Genomic DNA, 23,948 nt, shown 5'->3' with positions numbered 1-23,948 from the left:
GGATGAAAGGCTCTCTAGGAACCAGTTTCACTTGTAAAAGACAAATCCCAAAGTGTTGCATACTCTGCAGAATAACAACACTTCTCCTCTGAGCACAGTCATGCTGCACACGAACATGGACTTTGATCAGTCTCTCACATGGTTATCTGTTACACCAGCTCTGTGTCTGCCATCAAGGCACTACTGGGCTCAACAAGAATGCATACACATATCAGCTAGTAAAACCCAGCTACTGTTACCATTGCCAGGGGGAGGTCCTCCTTTCAGCTACCTCAACACCCTGTAGTCCAGTCTGATTTTCACTTTCCCAAGTCTCACTGAAGTAGAAGAATGCCCTTAGCACAAGTACATAAATAGGATTTGGGTAGTGTCTAGGCCTCAGATTATCCCTTTAAAGAGGGATGCTTCAGCTTGGTGGAGCGCAGAGCGACCAACCAGTAAGACAAGGGACTCAAACAGCAATCCAGTGGTCAGAAGAACTCAGGGAACAAACATTGCTGAATAAACATTGAAGCAAGCCCTCTGAGGGTTTATACAAGTGGACACCATTGAGCTGGGGTAACTGACCTTCAGTTCTTCCTGTTCACAATTACTGCTGACTGCAGCAATACCGGGCTGCTGTGTACAGTTGTATTTCCAGTTTGTCAACCTAGTTCACTCCCATCATCTGCTCTAGGAACTAGACAGTACCAGCTCCAACCCTAAGAGATAAGTGGCAGGTCTCTGATGAAGATCAGTGTAGCTCCGACAAGAGGAAAGTGCAACAGATTGGAGAAGCCTTGGAAAAGCTATCAGGGGCCCACAGCACCAGATGGACAGGAACAGGCTGAGGGGTCTGGGTTTGTTCAGCCCAGAGGAGCTGGGGGATTTCTGCAACTAGGGCTGAAGCCAAGAAGGTTTAAAGAATATATGAAGGAATACTCCACATACAAAACCTCCTATCAGAGTGCAGAACTTCTGCCTGGAGTTCTCCTGCATAGATCAGATCACAGTACCTCAACTATGTGTGGGAAATCACTTTCTGAATTTGCCTCTTTCTTAGAAAGTTGGCATCTTGGCATCTAACTTGCCAATTGGAACCTCTAGCCCCCCTCCCATTCTCTACCTCCTCATCAGCCTTGTCACACATAGGGGCATTCACTCCTTTTTCACTTTCAAGTGAGATTTTTGTCTTCATACATTTGTAAGCTGGCTGGAGGGAATAAATAATTTTAAAAAGAACAAAAAAAGAAAGAATTCTTTATTTCAAATGCTGGTGAACATTCAATATTGCACCTTACAGAAATGCCTAAATCACATGCAAGGAGCTTTCTGATCCTCAGCCACAGACAATCCAGAAAACAGTGATCATGCATGCATTTTCTTTTCTGATGAGTAGAACACAAGTGTTCAAATTAGAGTGAAGTACGATCCATATAAAACGCACACACACACCATCCCCCCCTTTTTTAATTAGCTGCTGTGACCTAAGGAGGCAATTCTGTGGAACATGTGGTTATTTAGCATCACCTGTTGAATACTTACTTGTGTCTCAGCTTTTACCAAGCAAGCTTCCATGCTCCCTTAATCTTCTAACTACATCCAGAGGTAGAAGCTAAACAGTTCTAGTAATAACAAACACCCTGCTGAGCCAGCTGTCTGCAATATGAGGATTAACTGAAGTCCTGTCCTTCCCACTTCCATCCTAATTAGTGGAGGTTCATAATATGTTCAGAAGCCCCTGGTGGAAGCACTTAGGTGAAAAGGCAGGAACCAAAATGGCAATATAAAAATAATAAAAGACCCAACTGAACAGCCATTTTTTGGGGGGAAAGCCCCTCATTGTACAAACAACACCAGCAGTCCGCATGTACATGCTTTAAAGCGGGAATAAAATAAAAGAACTTTAAGGAATCAGCTCTCAAAACAAGTTTAGTAGATGTGGCTGAAAGATACAAATAGAGTTTCCATTACAGAAAGTGCACCTTGTTAGCTAACAGAAGGATCAAGAGCTGTACCACTACAAATTTTGTCTCATGACTATTTTTACCCAGCGTAAGAACCTGGACAGTTTGGTATAGACACCATATTTGCCTTTCTTTGCACATCCTTCGCCCCAGCTAACAATTCCAGTAACAAAATAAGTATCCTTATATCTGGTTACATGGGGGCCTCCACTGTCTCCTTGACATGCATCTTTTTGCTCTGTTTCATAACCAGCACAGAACATGTTTTCTGTTATTGCAAAGTTAGTGGATTGCTTGCAAGTGTTCCTATCAACATAGGGGACTTCGAGCACTTTCAGTTTTTTTGAGAGTCGTCCACCTTCAAATTCACGCCCAAAGCCGCTGACCATCCCAGATTTCTGGTTCATCAGAACTTCATTAGCAAAGTCTACTTCTGGGATGCATGCTGCTATAATGTACTCAGAAAACATTATAGGTTCCTTCACCTTTATTAAGGCTATGTCATTGTCGTAAGTCTCGACAACGTATTTAGAGTGAACAAATATTTTGTCCACAGTATGCATCGTTTCAGACTGTTCTTTCTTTTCTCTGTCCACTTCACCTGTGCAAGATTAATAAAAGGGTCATTAATATGGGGATAGCATAAGAAATTAAGAACCTTGATAAAGGAAGAGAGTAGCATACCCATTGCTAACACTCTGCCTAAGCCTTATACCGTACAAGTAAACTGTAAAAATGTACTGCAATACTTATTAGTAGCATCTGGATCAATTTAAGTCCTGAGCTTTTGTCTATGGAAATTCTTGTGCCAGTTTACATATATACATGTAATACATACTACAATATATACATATTATAAAGGCATAAAGGGATTTGGCTCAATTAATGCAACTTTGGATGGAAGCTCTTAGAGGAGCTTCAGCCTGGCTTGCTTCAAAGAAGAGAAATTGGTGTGGATCAGGACTAAACCAGTGCAAAGATAAAGTTATGTTGATCTAGTCTCATGCCTCAAAAGTGAAGCAGTCATAATTTGAATTTGTTTCTTCTTCCTCTATTCAATGTGCCACAGTTTTCCTGAGTGTTCCTGAATAAACATATCTATATGTTTCAGATGTGCCAGGAATGATCTGCTTTCTTAAGAAGCACTACTCTCATGAACACAGTGCTAGCCAACACTTCTAGAACATCCATTCTTAATCACTTCCAACTAGTTGGCAAGGAAGAAAGGGAGGAACTATTATCACTTTCCACATCAGCTGCCCCTGTTGTTACAAAGTGGGATTCCCACAATAACAAGAAATTTCAAAAAGCAAAACAACAGAGAAGAAGTAGCAAACCATAATAAATAAAGTAATAAGAGTACATCTCACATGATTTAGAGCACAGAGGATAAGCATGCAACACATACTCAAACATCACAGAAGTAAAATAAATAACCACTTACCAACAACAACTCTGATTTCTTTAGACTGGTTCATGCAATGAGCTGCAGTAAGTATGAAATTTTCATTCAAAATAGTTCCACCGCAAAACTCTTCCCCTTCCTCGTTTAACAGAACAGCCTGTAAGTGCAGCATTAAGAAGAACAGTTTAATGTCAATGAGCTAGAAAAACAGGTTATTGATTTCTCCGCACACTGCATATATACTTATTACTGCAGCATGTACTATCCTGTAGGCCTCTCCTAATACAGCATTCACACATGCATGTGCTACTGAGTCTTGACTGTCTTAATGGAAAGCAGATATTTGGCTGCCATGTTACCTCACAGTGCTTAGTAATGTCTTTTAGGAACAAGACACTGACTGAAAATGCTGTCACCTCTGGTAACAGGTTAAGCAGCACCATCTAGAACTGCACAAAGCTTTTCATTTTGACATTTCAAGGCTGCAGTTTGCAGAACAGCATACTGAAGTGTCCAAGTTAGTGTAACTCTGCTACCTCCAGATATAAATGGCATACCATATGGGTACTATTGAGAAGGCAACGAGGTTAAATCAACAGTGGCACATTTTCCCTCAGAAACACATTCTGCTTACAGGCAGAGCACAAACACCACATTTACCTGCCATGGACATTCACCAAGACGACACTCATCACCACCTACTATCCTGGTATTGACATATTGAGTATCGCTATTTGTTTCATTACTAGGACGAGGGGTTGGGCTTTCTGTGGTAGTAACAATGCCCTCTTCCAAACTTGTTTCATATGTGGGTGCCATATCTGGATCACCTGTTACATTGCTGTTAACAGTGGGTAAAATAACCGACCTTTTTTTCCTTTTCACAAAAACTTTTCCACAAGGATATTTTACTGTAAAGACAAGAATGTTAAAATTAGAAGTGGACAGAAGCACCACCACATGCAGAAAATCCTTGCCAACAGCATCTCACAATAAACCAGTTAATGCAGCTGTCCTTTTTCAAAACACTAGCAAAACCTTGGCAGATGCAACAAAAGAGGAAGACCAGATGGTCTGAAATACGAAACAGTAAGTATTTGAAGTTTAAAACTTCATCTTCAATTGCTTACATTGCTATATTCATGTACTTGCTTTTACTGAAACAACGAGTTAAGAAACTGAGTGGGATGTTTCATTTTAGGAACAATATAGCACATGACAGAAATTTATTATTAGTTATAAAGGATAAAAAATGCAGCACCATGAATATATGGTTGACTTATCCCCCCTCCCCAGGTTTGTTGAAATATATAAAAAATGTATAAATAACATTAATCACAATTACTTAATGCCATCAGTTACTATTTGACTATGTTAACTGAAATTTAAAGTGGAAAAGATTTTGCAAGCTGTTATTTATATGGAATAGAAGTGTTCAAGTAAATGAGCTATAACTGCAATCACTTTTTTGCCAACAGCAATCTACTGAGGCAACTCTGTAAGGCATCTTGCAAAGGGTTCCAAATCAGCTAGATTTTGATAAGTCCACTGCATCATCTCACAAACATAAGTCTTTGGATATACAAATCAGTGTTAAATCTATGTAATGTAGGAGGCTGATGGTTCAAAGACATTCTTTTACTGTGAAACAGGTCTCACCACCATTGCTCTTTATTTCATTACTCCATACCTTTTGAAACACAGCGCTTGCCATCCTCTGCTAGAGCATACCCTTTTGCACAGGAACACAAGACATCCTTCTGTATACTCTTTTTGATGCTGCAGAACTGCTCACAGTCACCATTGTTTATTTTGCAGTACTTTGGTATGACTATAAAAGAGAAGTTTGGAGAAAAAAATGTAAGTAAAACACTCACTTCTCAGAAGATCTCAAAGTTCACCAAATTAATCCACACTCTTCAAACAAGACCTCTGTCTCCACCTCTAAAACACTTGAGGCACGTCTTTATGAGTGGGTAACATTAGCTTATGCTTGCCAAAGCAGTCACATCCACCACATGAAACATACTTGGCAAGTCCAAGTGAGCCCAACTGCCATGTCATGGTGAGCTCAAAAAATCAGAGACAACTTGACAGTGGAAGAATGAATAAAACACTAACATAGAAGCCCAGATACTGGTAAATACTCACATGATTCCTCCCTTTTGCCTTACAAAACTAATTGTCTCATCACTCCCCTCAGTCCTGTGTCCAAGCTTTAGTTCCACACCTTCCACTCTTACTTCTGGGCTACTGATACATGCTCCAGTGACATCATCAAGGCTCTATGCCACAGAAGTGAGACTCAGGAAGGATTTGTATGTGGAAATTTATTCCTTGCAAGGCTGAAAAAGTCTCTGCACTGTCTACAGAAATCTGCTTCCTTTTGTTCTTGCTGCTGGGAGCCGAGTAGGGAGGCTGTACTTCTGAGCTTGTGAAAAAGGTTCTTTGATGTCAGTTATAAGAATCCCATGCTGCATAGTTTTATCATCATGTTTTGGGGATTTAAGGTCATGTGAAGGAACACTATCATAATTAAGGCTCTCTCTTGAGCAAGCATAACTTCAGAACATTCACTATCCAGCCACCAGGGCTTTGCATTTCTGGTTCTGTCCTCTAACTCACTGTTCACTGCCATCTTATTCTATGCATTTTACCAAGAGGCAAATAACGTTGTTTAAGAAACAGTTAACTCTATATTTCAGCTCCCTTGGAAATTCACTGCCACAGTTCTCCACAGCAGAAACCTACCAAATTCACAGTTCTTCCCTTGATAACCATCCAAGCATGAGCAAGTGTAGGAACCAATTCCATCTTTACAATGTCCACCATACTGACAAGGACTTGAGCTGCACTGGTTCCCATCTAAAAAAACAAACCAAAACCCAAATTATTGTCAGAGTGTAAGCATTTTCAGTGAATTCTAATGGGGTGTTAAAAAGCAATCTTTCATCCTTCCTTTTAAAATGTATGTCCTGTGAATTGCCACATTCCAGATAGAACAAACAGTATGAATGCAATAATTCCAAAGCAGCAATGATTCATACACATATCCTCAGTTTTGCAATCTGCTTTTTATGACTACTGTATGACATCAGGTACAAGCCTTTTTTTGTAGGAAGATAAAGTAATTCATCACAGTCAGAGTATGTATCAGTCACAGTGAAGACTGTAAAAGCCGACAGGACATTTCTACATTGCAATTACTGTCTAAAGATATTAACCTTTTGGCCTCTTGTATTTCCCTGCAATTCTGCCTAATAATGGCAACTCAACTTTTATTTAAAGGTCATCTCATCCCTTGTGCATGTCTTTTGCCTGCAGTGCTGTTCATTTAAAGAAACAGATATCAGCATTTATCAACAAAATAAAGCTGTACAGAGCCTGGCTAAAATCTGTGTGCAGGCCAAATTCCTGCTTTGTGCTGCTTATACTACTAACATTTTCCCATTGTATCCACTGAGGTATGAGGTTGAGCTCCAAAGAAAATCAGCTCTTACCTCACACTCCCACATCTATGCTGGGATCTGTTACATTTGAAAGGTAGTTCTGCAGCCTTTCTTCCTTTCTGTGACCTGAACACAACTGGCTGACCTGGCTCCAGGGCTCCAGCCACACGTATCTCACAAACTCAGTTACACATAAGATGGTGAGGCTACCTTGTGCTTGGAGACATGGTCCATGTAGCAGCCCTTTCTCCCACTCCCACAAAGGTATCTCATCCCTGCACTGATGCTCACTGCCATGATCTCTCCCATCTAGTGATCTGCTGTAATGTGTTCCCCCATCACATGGGGGAAGCCTGCTGGGCTCTTCTGTACTGTTTGGTAGGAAAAGCAGAATATCCAGAGAAGTGACACTGGCTTACTAATTCATTGCTTTAGATGACATGCTTTTCAAATTTCAGTATTTTACCATCCTTTCTGCCCCTGTTTGGAGCAGCTGGAAGAACAGCAATGCCCACAGAGAGACAAGATGCAACAAGCTGCTCATACTAAGCATCCAGCATGCACAGTGGCACTGGCCTTGTCACTTCATCTGCTGAATCTTTATCTGCCACAGGGAACATCTGCTGGGCTTTGTGTACTGTCCTCATACCTCAACATCCCTTCTGTACCTGCACGTGGCCAAAACCAACACTCAAATGCTGTCCACCAAATGTGGTCTCTGCAGTCCACCACAGAGGCATTGAAGACTGATCTCTATCCTCAAGAGCGAAGCCGAGACCACCATTTAGCAAAAGAAAGACAGATTTGAGGCCTACATCACAGCCCCTGGTTTCTGCTTCCTCTGCAGTACCAGAGCACTCCATCCTGCAGTGCTAAGCAGTGTCCTACTGTTGGAAATCGTACTTGTTTAGCTGTCCCTACAGTGTAGCTGCTGCTGTGGTAATTTTTCTACTGTGGTAATTTTTCTACCAATATTGCACAAAAGCATTGCAGAATCCCATACTAAAAAAGGAAGCAAGAGTTGTTTTAGTAGCTTGGCTGAGGGTAGCTGTGGTTTTCAATACTTCTGAACACCAATAAAGCATTCATGGACTGTGGTTTAAAATGTATGAAATTGGCATTTCTGCTAAGAGCACTGGCACTGATGTTCCATTGCTTGTATTCTCATGAGAAAATGGTTTGAAATTTTCCACTCCTGTTCGCTGCAACACTGATGTAGGCTCTGCTTGAAATTTCAGCCTGTAGGTTGCAGAGTTCGTTCCTGCTTAAAGGATTGTGAAAGCCTGCATCTTCTTTGTGGCAACTGTCTTCAATTTTCTGCACACTCCGAAGGACAAAGCTGAGCTGTCTTTGGTCAACATTTTTGAGGTACTCCTCCTAACATGCAAGCTGGGCACATACCTTCAGGATAACATTACCAAACACTAATGCACTAGAAATCTGTCCCTGCAAAGTGATTATGGATACTAGAACCTTAAAAATGCAGTTTAGACCTCAGGAAAAAAAAGAACAAAACAGAAAAGACTGATGTTAGTCTACTGGAATGTCCTCCTTGAATGCAAAGTAGTTCTGTAGAAAACTCCTCCCACAAAATGCTCTATAATACAAGAATCAACAATACTGGCATGGAATGTGATACAAAACTGGCAAGTGACTGTGCAGTATAGTTTAATAAATGCTATAGCCAACACAAAGTTAAGTGCCACCCTCATCTATGACTCTTTGCATCCTGAACTCCTCTATCCAGTTGTCCCCTGAAGGACAACTGATCAGCATACTCACATGCCCAGTTTCTGTTTCTCACTGTCCTTTGCATGCAAAGGGTCATTATTCTTTTTTTTGAGAGGACAAAAATCATCCCAGCAACTGGAAGCAGCTGAACATTGCCTTTGAATAAAGCGACCGAGTTCCAGCAACAGCAAGGCAGTAAATCAGATTCCTTCTTTAGAAGAAACACAAAGTGAGGGCATCCACAGCGAAAAGAGAGGAAGCAAGGGAGCAGGAAGTGGTTACTTAAGAGGTGCATCCTTTTCAATCTGACGATAAGGAAGCTTAATTCTATAAACAAATTCTATAAACAAACACAGGGTGTTTCTTACCTACATAGATGTTCCAGAATTCCTCCTATAAGTAGGTGTGGGAAAAGGGGAATAAAAGAAGACAGAAAGAGTTAGATGAGAATTCCTGATTTCTTCAGAAAAATATTTGAGCTTTCATACAGAGGATACTTGCAGCTAACAATTGTTAACACAAACATTTAAGTTACAGGCACATACAGTGCCTGGCAGACTGCTATAACCATTTAATAAATCAAAACTACCTATAGTGCCCAGCTCTACAGAAACAAATCTTGTGCATTTTTCAGAAATATCTGAAACTCCTTAGAGGTTTCCCAGTGTGTCTTACTCAGCATAAGGCACTTGATTTCTTGCATCTGTATCTTTCCACCAGTTTTGACTGAATGTCCTTTTAATTCCCGTCATTCAAATTCTCAGTCTCCATCCTCTCCCCATCAATCAGAACCTCAGAAATCTTGAGATTTAAAAATATTTGTCTGATTTGTGTTCTTCTTTCCCTCTGCACTGAGGACTCCAGGTATGCTGTATGCTGTCTGTCCATGACAGTCCTTTTCAGTGACATCTGGTCACCAGCAGAACAGGCTGTGCTGGTTCTGCTATGGATCAGCCAGCCTTTATGCTCTGAAGTACCCTGGCAACGCACCCATGACTCCCCACCCAGGTCATCTCAGGGCCATTTTGAGAACATTCTGGCTATTAAATAATGCTAAAATGAAATGAATCTGTCCTTAACTTCAGTTTCAGGGCTGTTCTTACCAGCTGTGTAGCTATAGCAGATGTTCCCAATTCCCCTCCACCACCATCACATCAAGTCACATCAAGTTTTCAGATATCATCTTTTCTATTGACCCCAGTCCCCATAGCTCCCCATCTTGTTAAAACTCTCCCTTGAGTTTGGGGACAGATTGCATTTTTGTCTAAAGTTAAGTGGCAATCAGGGTAGGGCAGGTTGCACAAGAGTCACATGTACAAACTTCATTCCACATGGGCAATTTAACATGAAAGGCATACAAGAATGGCCCACAGCATACATTCTGTCAATTCAGATACTAAAAAAGAGAACCCCAAAATGACAAGCATTGCAAAGCTACTTAAGTTCAGCAAAATTCTGCCATGAAGTTTCCATACCAGCACCTGCCCTCTCGACCTTCCTGTGGACTCTTCACCTAAGAACTCCTGACCAGATAGGATGAATGTATTTCCAACACAGGCAGTATCAAAGCATTTAGAAGTTAAACACCTCAAATGGCAATTAAGCAGATGAGAACAGGAAAAATAATGGAGGCTTTAACATGGGCTGGCCTTGCAGGAACTGAATTAAGACTGTTATAGTATGTTTACGCCTTAGCAATGCCAACCAGAGTCAAACCTGCTAATTATTCTTTGTGTTAAGTGATTGGGAGCAACTTGTGAGTTTCAATGTCCAGCATGAAATTACCTTAATAACTGTTTTGAAAAGATGAAATATATAAACTTATGTCTTATATTAGTTCATCCTTACAGTTTTCTCCTGGTCTTCAAATGCTTCTCTTGCTTCTTCTTTCGAGCAGCGCTCCTCATTGCATTCTCTTTCAATATTCCCTTTCTTCAATTCCTCCCAGAAGGAGTTAGCACGTTTTGCTCTTTCCAAGAACTTGTCGGCATTTTCTTTATTGATGAATACTAAACAACAGAGAAAATGATACAGGTGGCAGGTAACATCTGTTAGTGGTAAAGAGTCATTAGAACCAAGTGAAACAGAAATAAACCCAAACCAGACCCTTTCACTCCCTACCAGTACACAACATTACCTGTGAGGTTAGTCCTTACACAGACTGATAAGTCTCTGGATCTCAGAGCAGTCCCTCTCTGAGAATCAGCAACAGGACAACCTGTAGGCCCCCAAGATGATCTCCTATTGGTTCTAGTCTTGAAAATAAGAACATGCAGGTTGACGCTTATATTTCTGTTGCTCCTGCTCAAGACTCCGGTGTTGAACAAAATGATTTTCCCTAAAGGTTAGGCAGTCTGCATTCCCTGATTTGGTTTTAAAGCTGACCACTAGGCAAGACCACCACCTGCTCCAGGGGCTTCTGATGCAGAAACTAAATGCTACATAAACTCAAGGTGCAGTGATGTATCTACTAACATATGGGAAAAGCACATGTATGAGTTCTACTGCCCTTCATCACCCCAAATCCCACTGTACAACCCTGGGATCTTTCTTCCCTCTTAACACCTCCCAGTCACCCATACAAATGTTCCTGCATTACTGCTGGGAATGCAGGTAGAGCTAAAGCAGCTGACTTCTAAAACTGAGCAAAGAGCAAAAGTAAATGAACATCAGCTTCAGCAGGAAAGTACAGCCTGAGGTCAGTCAGCTGGGTTGGTTTATTTCTTAAAAGCTTGACACCACAGAAGCCTAAGACCTGCTGCCTTCAAGTTCAAGATGCAGGTAGTTGCTGATTTAAACCAAAGGATTAGAGGCATTAAACTCAGCTCAGACACCTGGCTGCATGAGTAATAGTGTTACTCTCCATCAACATATGAACGCTTCACCAGACAGGAAAACCAGAAATGACACTGGAGTGAATAAACTGCCAATTACCCTGAAAAAGCATATACTATAGGAAAGTTTGCAGAGTTTGGAAGCTGGGTGTTTGATTACGTTCTAAACACCTGGAATCTAAGGAGAAAATAGACTTTCTAATCACAGACTGGAATGTAGAAGGCAGAGCTGCAGATGGAACTTCAAGGCCAATGGACAGATTGGACATACCTTCATGCAGCTCAATTCAGCAATAAAATTGCTGGTAGTAATCATACACCCTAATATTCTCTAAGTGAACACAGAGGGGGCTTACCCTGCTTTCACTGCCATAGGGAGCCAAATTCTGCTGGGGCTATTTATACAAAGCAATCCTATAGAGCCCAGGTATAATTTGAAGCTGCACTTATTCTGAAAAGGCTTCTTGGAGAAGACTTACAGAAAGTGCTTGTAACTTGTAGCACAGTAACTGTTAGTTCATTCACCCACTATCTTATTTGTCCTTAAATCCCTCTCTGCAGTGACAGCAAAGTGACAGGACGCAGCCGGTGGGGTTATCGCCTCTGTATTCCTTTGCCTCCATATCACCCATGTTAAGCGGATGTTTTTGTAAACTTGAACTAGCCCATTAGTCTTCTGAGGCTGGCCATTCTCTTTCCCAAGCTTTTTGTCCTGCTTCCTTCTTCAGAGACATCAAGGAGCAACAGGCGTTGGTCAACTGAAGTAGGACATTCCAGAAACATGTGGAAGACCTCATTTATAAAGCCTCAGCAGTCTGACTCACTGAAGAAAGAGTAAACAGCTTTTGAAAAGCAATTTACTGATGCTACTCTGTACTTCGGTGTTGACCCTATGGGCACAGAGGTGGTGAGATGTGGTTCCCCTGCACCCCAGCCCCAACAAAACCTTGGCTGGGCTTCTCCTCACAGATCGTGAGGGCATCTGCACTCCCACACAACCACAAAATCAGCTAGGCTGGAAAAGACCTTTAAGATCATCAAGTCAACTACCCCAGGACTGTGAAGTCCACCACTAAGCCATGTCACTGATGGCCTCATCTATACGGCTTTTTAACACTTCCAGGGACAGTGATTGCCCACTTCCCTGGGCAGCCTGTTCCAATGACTGAGCACCCTCTGTGTGAAGAAATTGTTCCTAATATCCAGTCTAAACCTCCGCTGGTGCAACTTGAGGCCATTACCTCTTGCCTGATCACTTGTTATCTGGCAGAAGAGACTGGCCACCTACTTGCTCCATCCTCCTTTCAAGTAGTTGTAGAGAGAGATAAGGTCCCCCCTTGAGCCTTCTCTTCTCCAGACTAAACACCCCAGCTCCTTCAGCCATTCCTCATCAGACTTGCACTCTAGACCCTTCACCAGCTTTGTTGCCCTTCTTTGGACCTGCTCCAGCACCTCAATATCTCTCCTGCAGTAAGTGACCCATAGCTGAACACAGGATTCGAGGTGCAGCCTCACCAGCGCCCAGTACAGGGGAATAAGCACTTACCTAGTCCTGCTGAACACATTGCTGACACAGTATGATGCGAATGGCGTGGAGGGCCAGCAATCCCATTTTATAGGAGAGAATCGGGAAGGTGTAGCAGACAGGGACCCTGGGACGGGATACAGCACCCCAGAGGCTCAAGCACCCCGAGGTGCTCCTGGCAGCTCTCTGCCGGCGTTCTCTGTCGGGGTGTGGAGGGCAGTACAGGTGCAAATAAGCCCTGGGCCGTTTTGGAAACCGAGCTCCCCGCGCTGAAGAGGAGCCTGCTCGTCGGGGAACGAAAGGCTTCCCCCTCCCGCACCTCGGGTGCGAGCCCAGGCCAGCAGCCTCCCGTCCCCCCGACTTCCCCCGGCAGCCCCCCCCCCCACGCTGTGAGGAAGGGGACATCCCCCCACACCCCAAAATGAAAGAGGCGCCTCCTTACCGCCTCCTTCAGCCCGGAGGTCGCCCGTCTGCGCCGCGCACAGCAGGAGGAGCAGCAGGCGACCGGCCATGGTGGCGCGGAGACCCCGCGCTGCAGCGGGACGAGACGGCACGGGACGGGACGGACAGGACGGGAGCTGAAGCCTTCACCCCCCCCAGGCGGGGAGAGAGTGAAGCGGCGTTGCTTCACACTGCCCTGAAATAGCGGAAGCGCTGGGGAAGGGGGAAAAGCCGCCGCGGGATTTCTCAGGCGGGGGGTGTGTGCGGGGCGGCCTCATGGTGAGGCTCTTCTTTTTCTTTCTATTTATGTAATTATTTTCTTTTATAAGAAAAGGCAGCAGGCTTCTTTAATTGTACCTTTTATATGCGGGAGAGGGGAAGTGATCCCTCACGTTAATAAGCAAGCACCGGCTGATGCAGGTGTGGGACTCGGTGCCGGGCTGAGCAAGGGCAAAGCCGGGCTCAAACCCCAAAACACCTGCCACCCTTGGTAGCTCCCACCACTTTTCCTGCATCCCAGGCCCATAATCTGCTGGCACTGCACCTTCCATACCGGGGGCCCGGTGATCTTGGCCTGGTGTTCACCGGGAGCTGGCAGCTCCCAGCATCTCCGACTTCCTCGGGGGCTTCCCTCAGTTGTGCCTGATGAGCTCTTTGTGCAGGTCTTTGGCGCTTCCAGAGCCTGCCATTAGTTCTCTTTCCTCTTCTTGTCTTGCTTAAACAGGCTGTTATACTGAAAACATGCCCAAACCCCAACTTTGTTTTGAAAAAGTCATTCTGTGCAGCCATTAGCACTGGCTGTTTTCTTTCAGCATTGTACCCTTGTTCTGCAAGATTATGACTGTTCATAAATGTCAATATTTACACTGGAAAGTGACAGATAAGAAATCATCCTATGGAGTATGGTATATCCCAAACTGTTCTAGCTCAGGGGGTCTGGAGGGATGATTTTGCAATGCTGAGCACCCTGTCTTGGTGAAAATGAGGCTTTATTTGCTGATTGCTACTCCTAGTCACCTTCCACCCTAGAAATATATTCTGCTGGCGTATATGCTTTCCTCATGAGGAGTAATGAGAACCTCTGGGATATGTTTTCACACTGTAAGACCTCTTTTTTCTGAGGCCTCTGGAATTTTTGCTGCTTTTTCTAACTCAGTTTAGTATTTAAATGAAAAATACACTGTTCTTCTATGTCAGTAAAGCAGGTTATAGCACGTTCAGTATTACCTGGTATATGTACCATATAATGTCAATGTTTTCCCCTAATAATAGAGTATGGTCAGTTCTAAGTGTCCTACTCGTTTATAAGCTTTTGTGATTCAGCGTGACGTGAATGATATTCAGCATGACGTGAATTAATTTAAAGTGTAAGCTTTGTGTGAAACAAGCTGTTTGCTAATCTCTGGTCAGTTTAATCTCCCTTTTCACTGTTCTTTTGCTTAGCTTAGAAGGTAAAATTGCTAATGGTATAGTTGATGGTGTTTTCATAGTGCTTCAGGTTCTGCTGCTTTTGCCTTAAGGCTTTAGAAAATGGTCTTTGGCCAGTGTTTTGTGAAGGGTGAGGCAATTATCTAACTCTGGTTTTGGATAGAGGCTACACATTGGGTTATACTGGACAACAAATGAAACAAACATTTCTTTTTGTTAGTACTCTTCTGTATCAATGACCTTAACATCAAGGCAAAGATAAGATTAAATTAGCAGTATTCTTCACCACTCATAAATACAGGATTAAATATTACATTTAATAACCTTGCTGCAATAATGCTTGGTGCAAGAAGACTAGAACTGAGTTTTCATAGCAGACCTGTAAATGTGAAAATAACCTTTTCCCAGCTTTCTTGTTCTGGAGTCTCCCTGCAGTTCTTCTACCTCAAATATACCTGTTGCCACTGCAACTTTTGGAGGAAGCTTCTGTAATGTAAGCTAAAAGAAACACTTTTTCCTGTTTCTTCTGCTATTGCATCATCACATTGCATGTAATGTACAGGACACATCACCACAGGAAGCTGTGAAAGCCAGAAGCAGAAATGTGTTCAGAAGAGATTACACACATTTGTGGACAACAGGTTCATTCATGACTATTGAACCTAATGCAACTTCTAGCTCAGGAAGTCTGTACATCTCTGATTACCAGAAGCTGAGGGTGTAGCTGGAGGTAGGATCACGATGTGCTTGATGTGTTACTGACCTCTCCTGCCCCTCAGCAGAAATGGAAGCAGAGCAAGAGGGACTTTTGAGTCTGATTTGTTATGGCCATTCTGTGCTGCTTGACAAGACACACAAGTTTATAAATGATACCAATAGGGAAGTTGTTATTATTATTCAAGTAGGCATTAGGCTTGTTTCAAATCATTAATAGCAGTGTGGGTATCACATGTATCACATATGATGATTAAGGAATGTTTCAGTAGGAAAATGGCAAAGAGGGACTGCCGGGCAGTAACCTGATCTCAAAATTCTCTGTTTCAGCATCATTAATCCATGTGCTTCTTTAACCATTCGATGTATCTGGATACCCTTGTGTAAACCCCATAGCTGCCTTCAACAGCACAGCCCTTTCCCCAGCTAACAATCCCAGTCAGAAACCAAGTGTTCCTGTACTTTGTAGCATGAGGTCCGCCACTGTCTCCCTTGCAGGAGTCCTTAGCACCAGTCAGGTCTCCTGCACAGAACATATTCTCTGTAATATTTAAATCTGTCTCCTTTTCACATTCTTGTGTCTTTACACGTGGCAAATCAACTCTCATCAAAACAGATGAAGTGGCACCTTTATCTATTAGGCGTCCCCATCCACTCACAGTGGAGAACTTCATGGTGGGCAGTTCATGCACTGCAAACCGTTTTTCAGGCAAACATATTGGCACCACATAGTCAGTGAGATTCACAGGTGTTTCTAGCTGCAGGAGGGCAATATCATTATTAACTTGTCCATTCGTGTATTCTTCATGCATGATTATCCTGGCAACTCCACTTTCTTGCTCAGTTTTCTCATCAGTATTTGTTGAGTATTCACCTGGAAAAGTTATTTGCAGGTCATGTCAAGCAGTTCCTTGATTCCTCGGAGGTTTGAGGGGTTTGGGGGTTTTTAGTCTGACACCTCTTAAGGACAATTCCCTTATACCACCAAGGCCTGAATATTTTGTCTTTTACTCTGCTTTGCCAGGATCAGAAGCTGCCACCGCAGCCATGGCTCAGTAACAGAAGGAGGGGAAGTTACATACCCAGTCTCACTCGAAGCTGTTTAGGATGAGTGTACTCCAAACAGTGAGCAGCAGTGACCACCCATTCTGGGGAAAGCAGGGTACCACCACACTTCTCTTTCTGATTCTGTATTAGCAGGGCCTGCCGACATAAAGCAAGTTCATGTCTTAATATCAAATGTGTTTGACCTGGATCTCAGTAGATCTTCATGTCACTTTATGCAACAGTGTTTGAGAACACCATGCTGATTGCACAGAGAATTTAGGAGGAGGAATGGTCCCATTGACATTTTTGCCATTATATAGTATGGATCCTGCCTATTATGGCCAAGAGCATATCCTCACAAGCTGAAACTAAGGATTAAGGGGTCAGAATATAGAAGAGGTTGCACTGCCACTCCACTCCTATGAAAGCAGGCCCTCTAGAACAAGGCTAAGGTGCGTGATTGAAACAGGTGTATCTGCTGGCTATGAATGAAGAGGGAATTTAGTTATCCACACCCTGGCACTTATGGATTTTTAAGATAAAATATTTGAAACAATGAACATAAGATAGTGGTTTCATAAAGAAAAAAAAAGTGGCAATGTCAAATTTCTGAAGACTCACTTGCCATGGACATTCACCTGGAGGACAGATTGAACCACCTACTATTCTTCCTCGGGCAGTTGTGCTTTTGTTTGCCAGCACTGGTATTTTTCCGCATGGGTATTTCACTGAAAAAAAAACCAAAACAACCAAACAAACAAAAACATAAAGAATAAGGTGTGTGGTTTTATTGCACTGAATTCACAGCAAAATGTGTAATGTCTTCAGTGGAGTTGTGTAAGCTGAAAACTGGGTTCTAGTCTGGGAAAGTGGGTTCTCAGAAGTAATTTAAAGCAGGTAAGCAATCTTTCGGTTTTTAAGCAGCCAGAAATGCTTTTACAAGTGGGGTGCAGGCCTATACACTATCACACACCTACCACAGGAGTTTGCAATCAATATACCTGCTTAAGATATATGTCAACACAAAGGGGTATGCTACAGACCAGAGAGCAGAAGACACTCTATCAAGGTTCATAACCTCCATACTTTCACTGAACTTACTGACTTTCAATTGGACCAAATGTACAGCACCATGGCTGATATGAGAACTGCATCAAGCTTTTGGTACAGATGAGGTATGGTGAAACAAGACTAGCTCTTTTGGGGCAGCTGGTCAGAGACTGGAATAGGTGCAACACAAACCCGGTATGCAGGGCAACACCAGCTTGGGTGTTGAAGGGGCCATTGTGAGAGGTGACAGAAGGATGGTGAAGGGACTGACATCCTGGCAGTTACATAGTTCTGTCTTCTTGCTACACACTGTCAGTGCTATGGCTATTTTGATCCACAAGAAGCAAGTAGCAACAATCACATCTTCCTCATAGGGGAAGACATGCTGAAAAGCCTGTGGGGAATTCTTTGTTCTCAGCTTTTAACAAAAGCAGCTTCCCCGTCACGTGATATTGCAAGTCTGCTAATAAGGGATAAGCACATTAGTGCTCATTTTTTTTCTAATGAAATTGCTGTTGTTGAGAGCTACGTTGTCATTATCAGTTCTCTGCATGAGCGCTCCATTAAGGTGTGTGTAGGGGGGGAATCACCCCTCAGAATTACTTTGCATGCTCCCTGCAGCTCTGTCCGTTATGTTTGTATCCCCAGGGGTCACTTTTTCCTCTCTAAGAAAGTAATTCAAGCAGGCATCTGCAGTAGGGTAAGGAGCCAGCTTATATACTGGAAAAATAAGTAACTTGAGCTACCCTAGTCCCAGCTGAAACTTACCTTATCAGATGAGTGAGAGAAATACCTAGCCATAGTGTCCAGATGGATACTAAAAGGGTATTAGTCCAACGAAATACAGAAAAAGAAAAGGAAAAAAAAAAAAGAAGAGAGTAACTGTTTTTCTTTGATTTTATTAGGCCCCTTTCTTTCTTAACTCCAGGGCTGAAATAAAGGTGGTGATAAATTTCACAGTTACATTTCAGATTGGAGATCCAACAGTTAAACAATGCTGCCCCAAATATGTTTTCCCACTGTGGGCATAAGCTAAACCAAAAAAGCACTCATGAGGCACAAAGCCTGTCCACTCACCAGCATCCCCTCAGCCTGACCCCAAACACCTGGCCACCTACTGCTGTGCTTTATTTAGACAACCTGGCCATAAGCTTGCCTCCACCACCGCTCAGTTCTTCTCTACTAGACCAGTGGTGAGAGCGCTTTCCGAGCAGGAGATGGGGGCTCACCCCCTTCCTCACTCCTACCAAATGGGATGTTCAAACTCGAATTTCCCTCTTCCCAGAGGAACAGACTTCTGGGACCAGGAAGAAGAGGTCCAAAAGGTTCCCTGCTCAGTGTGCACACTTTGTCAGCTGCTTTTTTAGAGTGTCTAACTTCCACCAGGAACCCAAATGTGCCACTCTGGAATCTGCTCTTGAAGAGGAGGTGGGGAGCTGGTGGCTGAGGGTTATACCCTGCACCTACTGATGTGTACATGCTGAAAACTTTTCTTCCAGAGCTGGTTTAGGCTTAGGATCAGGCTGGTAGTATCTTACCTTGGGGAATGCAGGACACACCATCACTTGCTATGGTGTAGTCGTCAGCACAGAAGCACACTCGTTTCTCAGACCGCTCGTCAGTACAGAACTGTTCACAGCCACCGTTTTCATAAATGCACTTCAGTTTGTCAGCTTTGGCTAAAGTCAGAGGAAGAGCATTTAGGTTTCCAAATGTGTATTTGGTGCTTAACATGAATCAGTTGCAACTTGAAATGCTGACAGGGAAGCAAGGCAGTGAAGTAGATTTCTGTGATTTATGTACAGTGACTGCATCAAAAGCACCTTCCATTTGGCAAAAGTTAAGCAGGTCTGGTTACCCAGGGATTAGGGAAGAAAATTGTTAAGAAACCCACACCTAAAATTGAGTTAGTCTCATTTCTGCAGTATCTGAGCTGTTTAAAGGCTGGAGATGTCATAATTGTGTGATAAATATCATAATATTTGACTGAAAAATTAGTAACTATTTTGTATTTTGACATTTGGCAAAAGGATGCTCTAGGATGACCTTTGAGACAGTCTGGTTAGACTTAACGAGTGCCTAGTCACTGTTAGGTCTCAGTGCGTTCTGAATGTAGTGTAGATAAGCATGTTCTATGAGTTTAACATTCAATGTGCTGTCATTAACTGCTGGATGCGTCCCCTTGGACTCTGTACAATGCATATGCAGCGTAGTTCTCATTCTCATTTCTAAGTCAAAGTAACCTAAGCACTTGGGGAGGAAAAATAATTCCTCCTTGTCTCTCAGATGGTGCACAAAAGGCTTATTTTGTCTTACAAAGTCATCACAGAGTAATAACTATCCTGCTGCCTTGCAGTGCCTGACTGCCAGCTGGTTACATCCATCATGTGACACCGCCAGCAGTGTGACCAGTAGCTGTCACAGCTAGAATGAGGCAGAACGATAATGATTGTTACTGTTTATCTCAGTGCCTTGCATTTGAATTCATAATGGCATTTTGATCTCGTTAAGCTACCCCAGAGCTGACCTTTTTCGCAGCTTTTGCCCTCATATTCAACAGGACAGCGGCAAACGTAATCCTGAAACTGGTCATCACAACTCCCACCGTTCTGACAGGGGTTGGAGTCACACTGGTTAGGGTCTGTGAAAATATTCAGTGTCAGTCCAGCTCATGTGAAGAGCTGCAACAGCAGGAGTGTTTTTGCAGCTGTTAGAGCATCCCAAACCATCGTACCGGAATAGATGTGCCAGAACTCTTTCTGGAAGAAAAAGATGCGGGATTTAATTAAAGAAATATTAACTCGGGTTAAATCCTATAGTCCTTGTGGCACAGGGGAGGTTACAGAGAGCCACAGTGATGCCCCTTTTGCCTTTGTAATTTAAGAAAGTTGATGCCCATAAAATATTGTATATTATTTTCTACATTCTCTATTGTTTCCGTATACCAGTAAAAAAGGGCACTGTGTAACACACACAAGTAAGTTATCCATAACCTCCGTATAGTTGAGGTGGGGTTGACTGAAACAGGTGTTGCTTGATACAATAACTTATACTATTATCTGATCCCCTCAAGGAGACAGGAGATAACTCCGTGCATCCACTTTCTCCCCCTCCACAATTCGGTACTGCCTGGGGCAGCCCATGCCGTATGCCCTCCTGCTGCTGCATGTTCCCCTGTGAGAGAAAGATGGAGACAGCAGGACACAGTGCATTTTCTACTATCATGTTTTAAGTGTCAAAGCACACCCTTGAGTAGGGGGAGTCCATCTGGCAGTGCGCACACAGCCCTGTGTTGTTACTTACTGTCCTTTCATCATCGCGGTAAATCTCTCTTGCTTCCTCAAAAGAACATTTTTCTTCCATGCATTCTCGCTCTACTGACCCCAGTTTTATCTCTTCAAAGAAGCTGTTGGCTCGTCTTTGCCTTTGAAAAACGCTATTTGCCTCTTCCTTCTTTAGAAAGACTGAAAAACAGCAGCATGTTCTGTTTGTCACTCAGCTGTGCAATCCTGATGGGGGGGTAGGGGACACAATTTTCTCTGAAAGCTATTCTCTTCCCAAGCTTTTCCTGAGACACTTTGGAAGGAAATGAGTAAATGTGAAAGAATTCTGTGAATTGCCTCCCAGGTAAAGTGGAAGAGCCCAGAGCTTAGGAGAAGATGGCATGTTACACCAGTGCTATGTCAATGACTCCTAAGGTACTATTCCACATCATATAGTGGGTCTCAACACGCATAGCAGTCTTTCCATTCTAACAGCTGAAAAACCTGTGTTGCTTTATTAAGCACTGATGTACATGGAGACGTGATTTTTTCTGTGCTTACTACAGGATGTCACTTGGTGACATGGAGACCACATTCATCCCTTCACCCACAGTCATGGTGTCTCACACCCCTTCACTCTGTAAACCTGCAGAAAGGACTCACCCAACCACTAGCAGACCACAGTTTTAAATCCACTGCCTTAATACATTTATCTTTAGTTTTCTTCTCTAAAAAAAGGCTATGTTAAGGTACATAGGAAGGCTGACAATGCTGTTTGTGTTCCCAGTGAAGCCTGTAGATAGCTCCTAGCTGCTTATAGCACCATAGATCATAGCCAGAAGGGTCTCTCTGCCATGCTTTGGAAGGACATGGGGTACACAGGTTTGATAGCAGACATCAGCAGAGCTCACTTCCCAGTGCTACATCAACTTGCAGGTGCCAGAAATGTGCACTGAAATCTGGAACCATGGTCACCATCTTCACCTGCCCCTCAGCTTCAGGATGCCAGCACATCACACAACTATGCCCCTCCTGTGGCCAAGGAACAAGAAGTCCCAGTGCTGTGGTGTACTTTTGTTCTGTTACTACACAGAACAAGTCTTGAAATAATTAATTTTGGGAGTTTTTTCTCCTCCTCCATGTCAGTAGCAGATTCTGGAGCTTTGTGACAAAAGCTTACATTTCAGTGCTTTAAACTATTTCACCTGGGATTGTGGGTAGATTTAGAGGTGGAAGCTGATACATATCACCTGCCTTTCCCCTAGGACATTCTCCACTACATGACCCCACACAGAGCAGAGTTACATTCTATGTGATAGGAGAGCCCTGAGGTGGCTGCTGACAGACAAAGACTCACTGACTTACGCACAAGCATAAGTACTGAGAAGCTTTATTCCAGTCTGATGAGGTGTCTCTAAACATTTGTGTCTAATCAGAACATATGCTGAATGACATGCAAAATAGTGTTAATTTCCCCTATATTTCAAAGTTATTTAAGGAATAAAATATTGCAGGGGGTGCACTGAAATTATCCTGGGGTGTTTCATAAGCATTTGCTCCCTGTAGGAATGTAAGCTGGGTTTTTCTGCAGTGATTTCAAAGTTAGGCTCTATGCATTTAATGTGGCTGTCTTTGAAGGCTTTTAATTAACCTTACACTGCAGATGCACGACAGAGGAGTGTGCCTGGGTGCATAGCTGGGAACATACTTCCTTTTTTATTTTGGTGTTCTCCACTTATTTACATTGGAATGCTTTTGACTTTGCTCTGTATTTTTCCAGCTTTGTTCACTGCAATGCAGGAGACCCTGCCAGTGGCTAACTGGGAATTTGAAAGCACGGGGTCAGCTTTATTAATGTGTGAGCTGATTTTCAGGCACATACTGGAACCACTGAAGAGCTACCACCTCATTGCCTTTTACTGCTACCTCTAATTTCTCATCAGCCAAATGACAGACTATTGATTCTTTGCTTTGAAAAAGCCACAGGTCAATATGAAATAACAATAAATCCAAGTTTCACGTAGTGGGCAGACAGCTGGTGGTTTGCCTGCTGTCTGTGCAGTGAGATAATAGATCCATTTATCTGTCTAGAGGTGCTTTTCCTTAGTTAACAAAACAAGCTTGTGGATGCCATCACTGAAAGCAAATAAGAGCCTTAGACTAACTCACAGGCACAACCAGAGGCAGGATGAATGTGCAACAGTGCTCAAAACTTGCAATGAAAATTACATCTGAGTTAACAGGAGAGAGGTCCATTGCCAGTAAACATAATCACAGCCATATCCTATGACATACCTGCATCCAGAGAAAGAGGAATCAGTAGCAGAAAGCAGAGAAACAAAGCCACGCACTGCCTGGAAACCATGATGAACCCAGTGTCCCAGTTGTGTATTGACATTTCAGCAAGGGCTGTTTGGCCAAAGAGCTCAGCTTCAAATGCTCGGAGCCAGAGGAGGAGCCGGCGAGTCATGGAAACAGGAAAAGATCCATCACAGCCCAGTGAGCTGAGCAGAAGGGCACATGTGGAGCCTGCAATGTGCCCTTTCCACACTAGCGGGGAGTTTGGTTTTGAAGCACTCTCTCCTGACCTGTGCAAAGGCTTTGCTGAGTACACAGGCTGCTACCCTGGGTCTTTAGTTTCCATCTAATGTGCCTTTTTTCATGAGGAACATAAATGCTGGGACCCTCCCTCCATCCGTATGGTTGGCACTAACTTGGCCACGTAACCTCACATACAGAGAGCAGAGACATGGTATTTATCTTGAATTGGCAGTCAAGTTACAGCAAATATACAGCCTTTCAGTCCTTTGGAGTATGATCGAACCACTGACATCTGTCTTTTCCCATTTCTCTGTCACCAATGACAACTCTGTGCTCCTGGCTGAATTTACTTGGAGACACTGATTAACTAGCAAGAGACACCCTACCCTGCTTCTCTCATCTTTACTACAAGACCTATGTGGCCTGCACAAGCTGTACCAGCTGGAAGAGGGGCTAACCTGATCCATGTTGTATTTCAGTAGTAAGGATAGAGGTTTGAGGGGCTGAACTGCAGACAAAGTTTTATCTGGAGCACAAGTGGGACTCTAATTTAATAGAAATCAATTAACGGCAT

General features: G+C 43.1%; 2 protein-coding genes across 3 annotated transcripts; both read right to left on the bottom strand.

Annotated features, from left to right (window-relative positions):
• Positions 1 to 1,222: 1,222 nt before the first annotated feature.
• Positions 1,223 to 13,517, bottom strand: F10 (coagulation factor X). Of its 2 annotated transcripts, none has more exons than XM_005145948.3 (8): positions 13,333 to 13,517; positions 10,380 to 10,540; positions 8,900 to 8,924; positions 6,103 to 6,216; positions 5,042 to 5,182; positions 4,012 to 4,262; positions 3,391 to 3,508; positions 1,223 to 2,547 (listed from the first exon to the last, which is right to left on the bottom strand). In XM_005145948.3, exons 1-8 carry the CDS (start codon positions 13,400 to 13,402, stop codon positions 2,000 to 2,002), a joined length of 1,428 nt encoding a protein of 475 aa, XP_005146005.2. In that variant the 5' UTR covers positions 13,403 to 13,517; the 3' UTR covers positions 1,223 to 1,999. The 2 variants fall into 2 exon arrangements, with proteins under 2 accessions (XP_005146005.2, XP_030902029.2); XM_031046169.2 differs by lacking the exon at positions 13,333 to 13,517 and adding an exon at positions 12,912 to 13,060.
• Positions 13,518 to 15,808: 2,291 nt separating this feature from the next.
• F7 (coagulation factor VII) lies at positions 15,809 to 23,198 on the bottom strand. Its single transcript, XM_005145924.1, has 8 exons — positions 23,129 to 23,198; positions 20,874 to 21,034; positions 20,305 to 20,329; positions 20,098 to 20,211; positions 19,109 to 19,249; positions 17,142 to 17,248; positions 16,556 to 16,676; positions 15,809 to 16,347 (listed from the first exon to the last, which is right to left on the bottom strand). The coding sequence occupies exons 1-8, from the start codon at positions 23,196 to 23,198 to the stop codon at positions 15,809 to 15,811; spliced, it is 1,278 nt and encodes a 425-aa protein (XP_005145981.1).
• Between the last annotated feature and the right edge of the window lie 750 nt (positions 23,199 to 23,948).

This window comes from Melopsittacus undulatus, chromosome 2, assembly GCF_012275295.1.
Source record: "Melopsittacus undulatus isolate bMelUnd1 chromosome 2, bMelUnd1.mat.Z, whole genome shotgun sequence".
NCBI lineage: Eukaryota > Metazoa > Chordata > Aves > Psittaciformes > Psittaculidae > Melopsittacus > Melopsittacus undulatus.
The sequence above is the reverse complement of the archived record's forward strand: the minus strand, read 5'-3'. Positions and strand labels throughout refer to the sequence as shown.

Bases quoted from the DNA above. Each gene is read 5' to 3' on its own strand.
- F10 (XM_005145948.3), bottom strand. From the start codon at position 13,402: ATGGCCGGTCGCCTGCTGCTCCTCCTGCTGTGCGCGGCGCAGACGGGC. The intron at 10,541-13,332 runs GTAAGGAGGCGC...TCTGTTGTTTAG, and splicing joins CCTCCGGGCTGAAGGAGGCG to TATTCATCAATAAAGAAAAT. The intron at 5,183-6,102 runs GTAGGTTTCTGC...TCTCTTTTATAG, and splicing joins AGGGAAGAACTGTGAATTTG to TCATACCAAAGTACTGCAAA.
- F7 (XM_005145924.1), bottom strand. From the start codon at position 23,198: ATGGTTTCCAGGCAGTGCGTGGCTTTGTTTCTCTGCTTTCTGCTACTG. The intron at 20,212-20,304 runs GTACGATGGTTT...ATATTTTCACAG, and splicing joins GTTCTGGCACATCTATTCCG to ACCCTAACCAGTGTGACTCC. The intron at 17,249-19,108 runs GTAAGATACTAC...TTTTTTTTTCAG, and splicing joins TGTGTCCTGCATTCCCCAAG to TGAAATACCCATGCGGAAAA.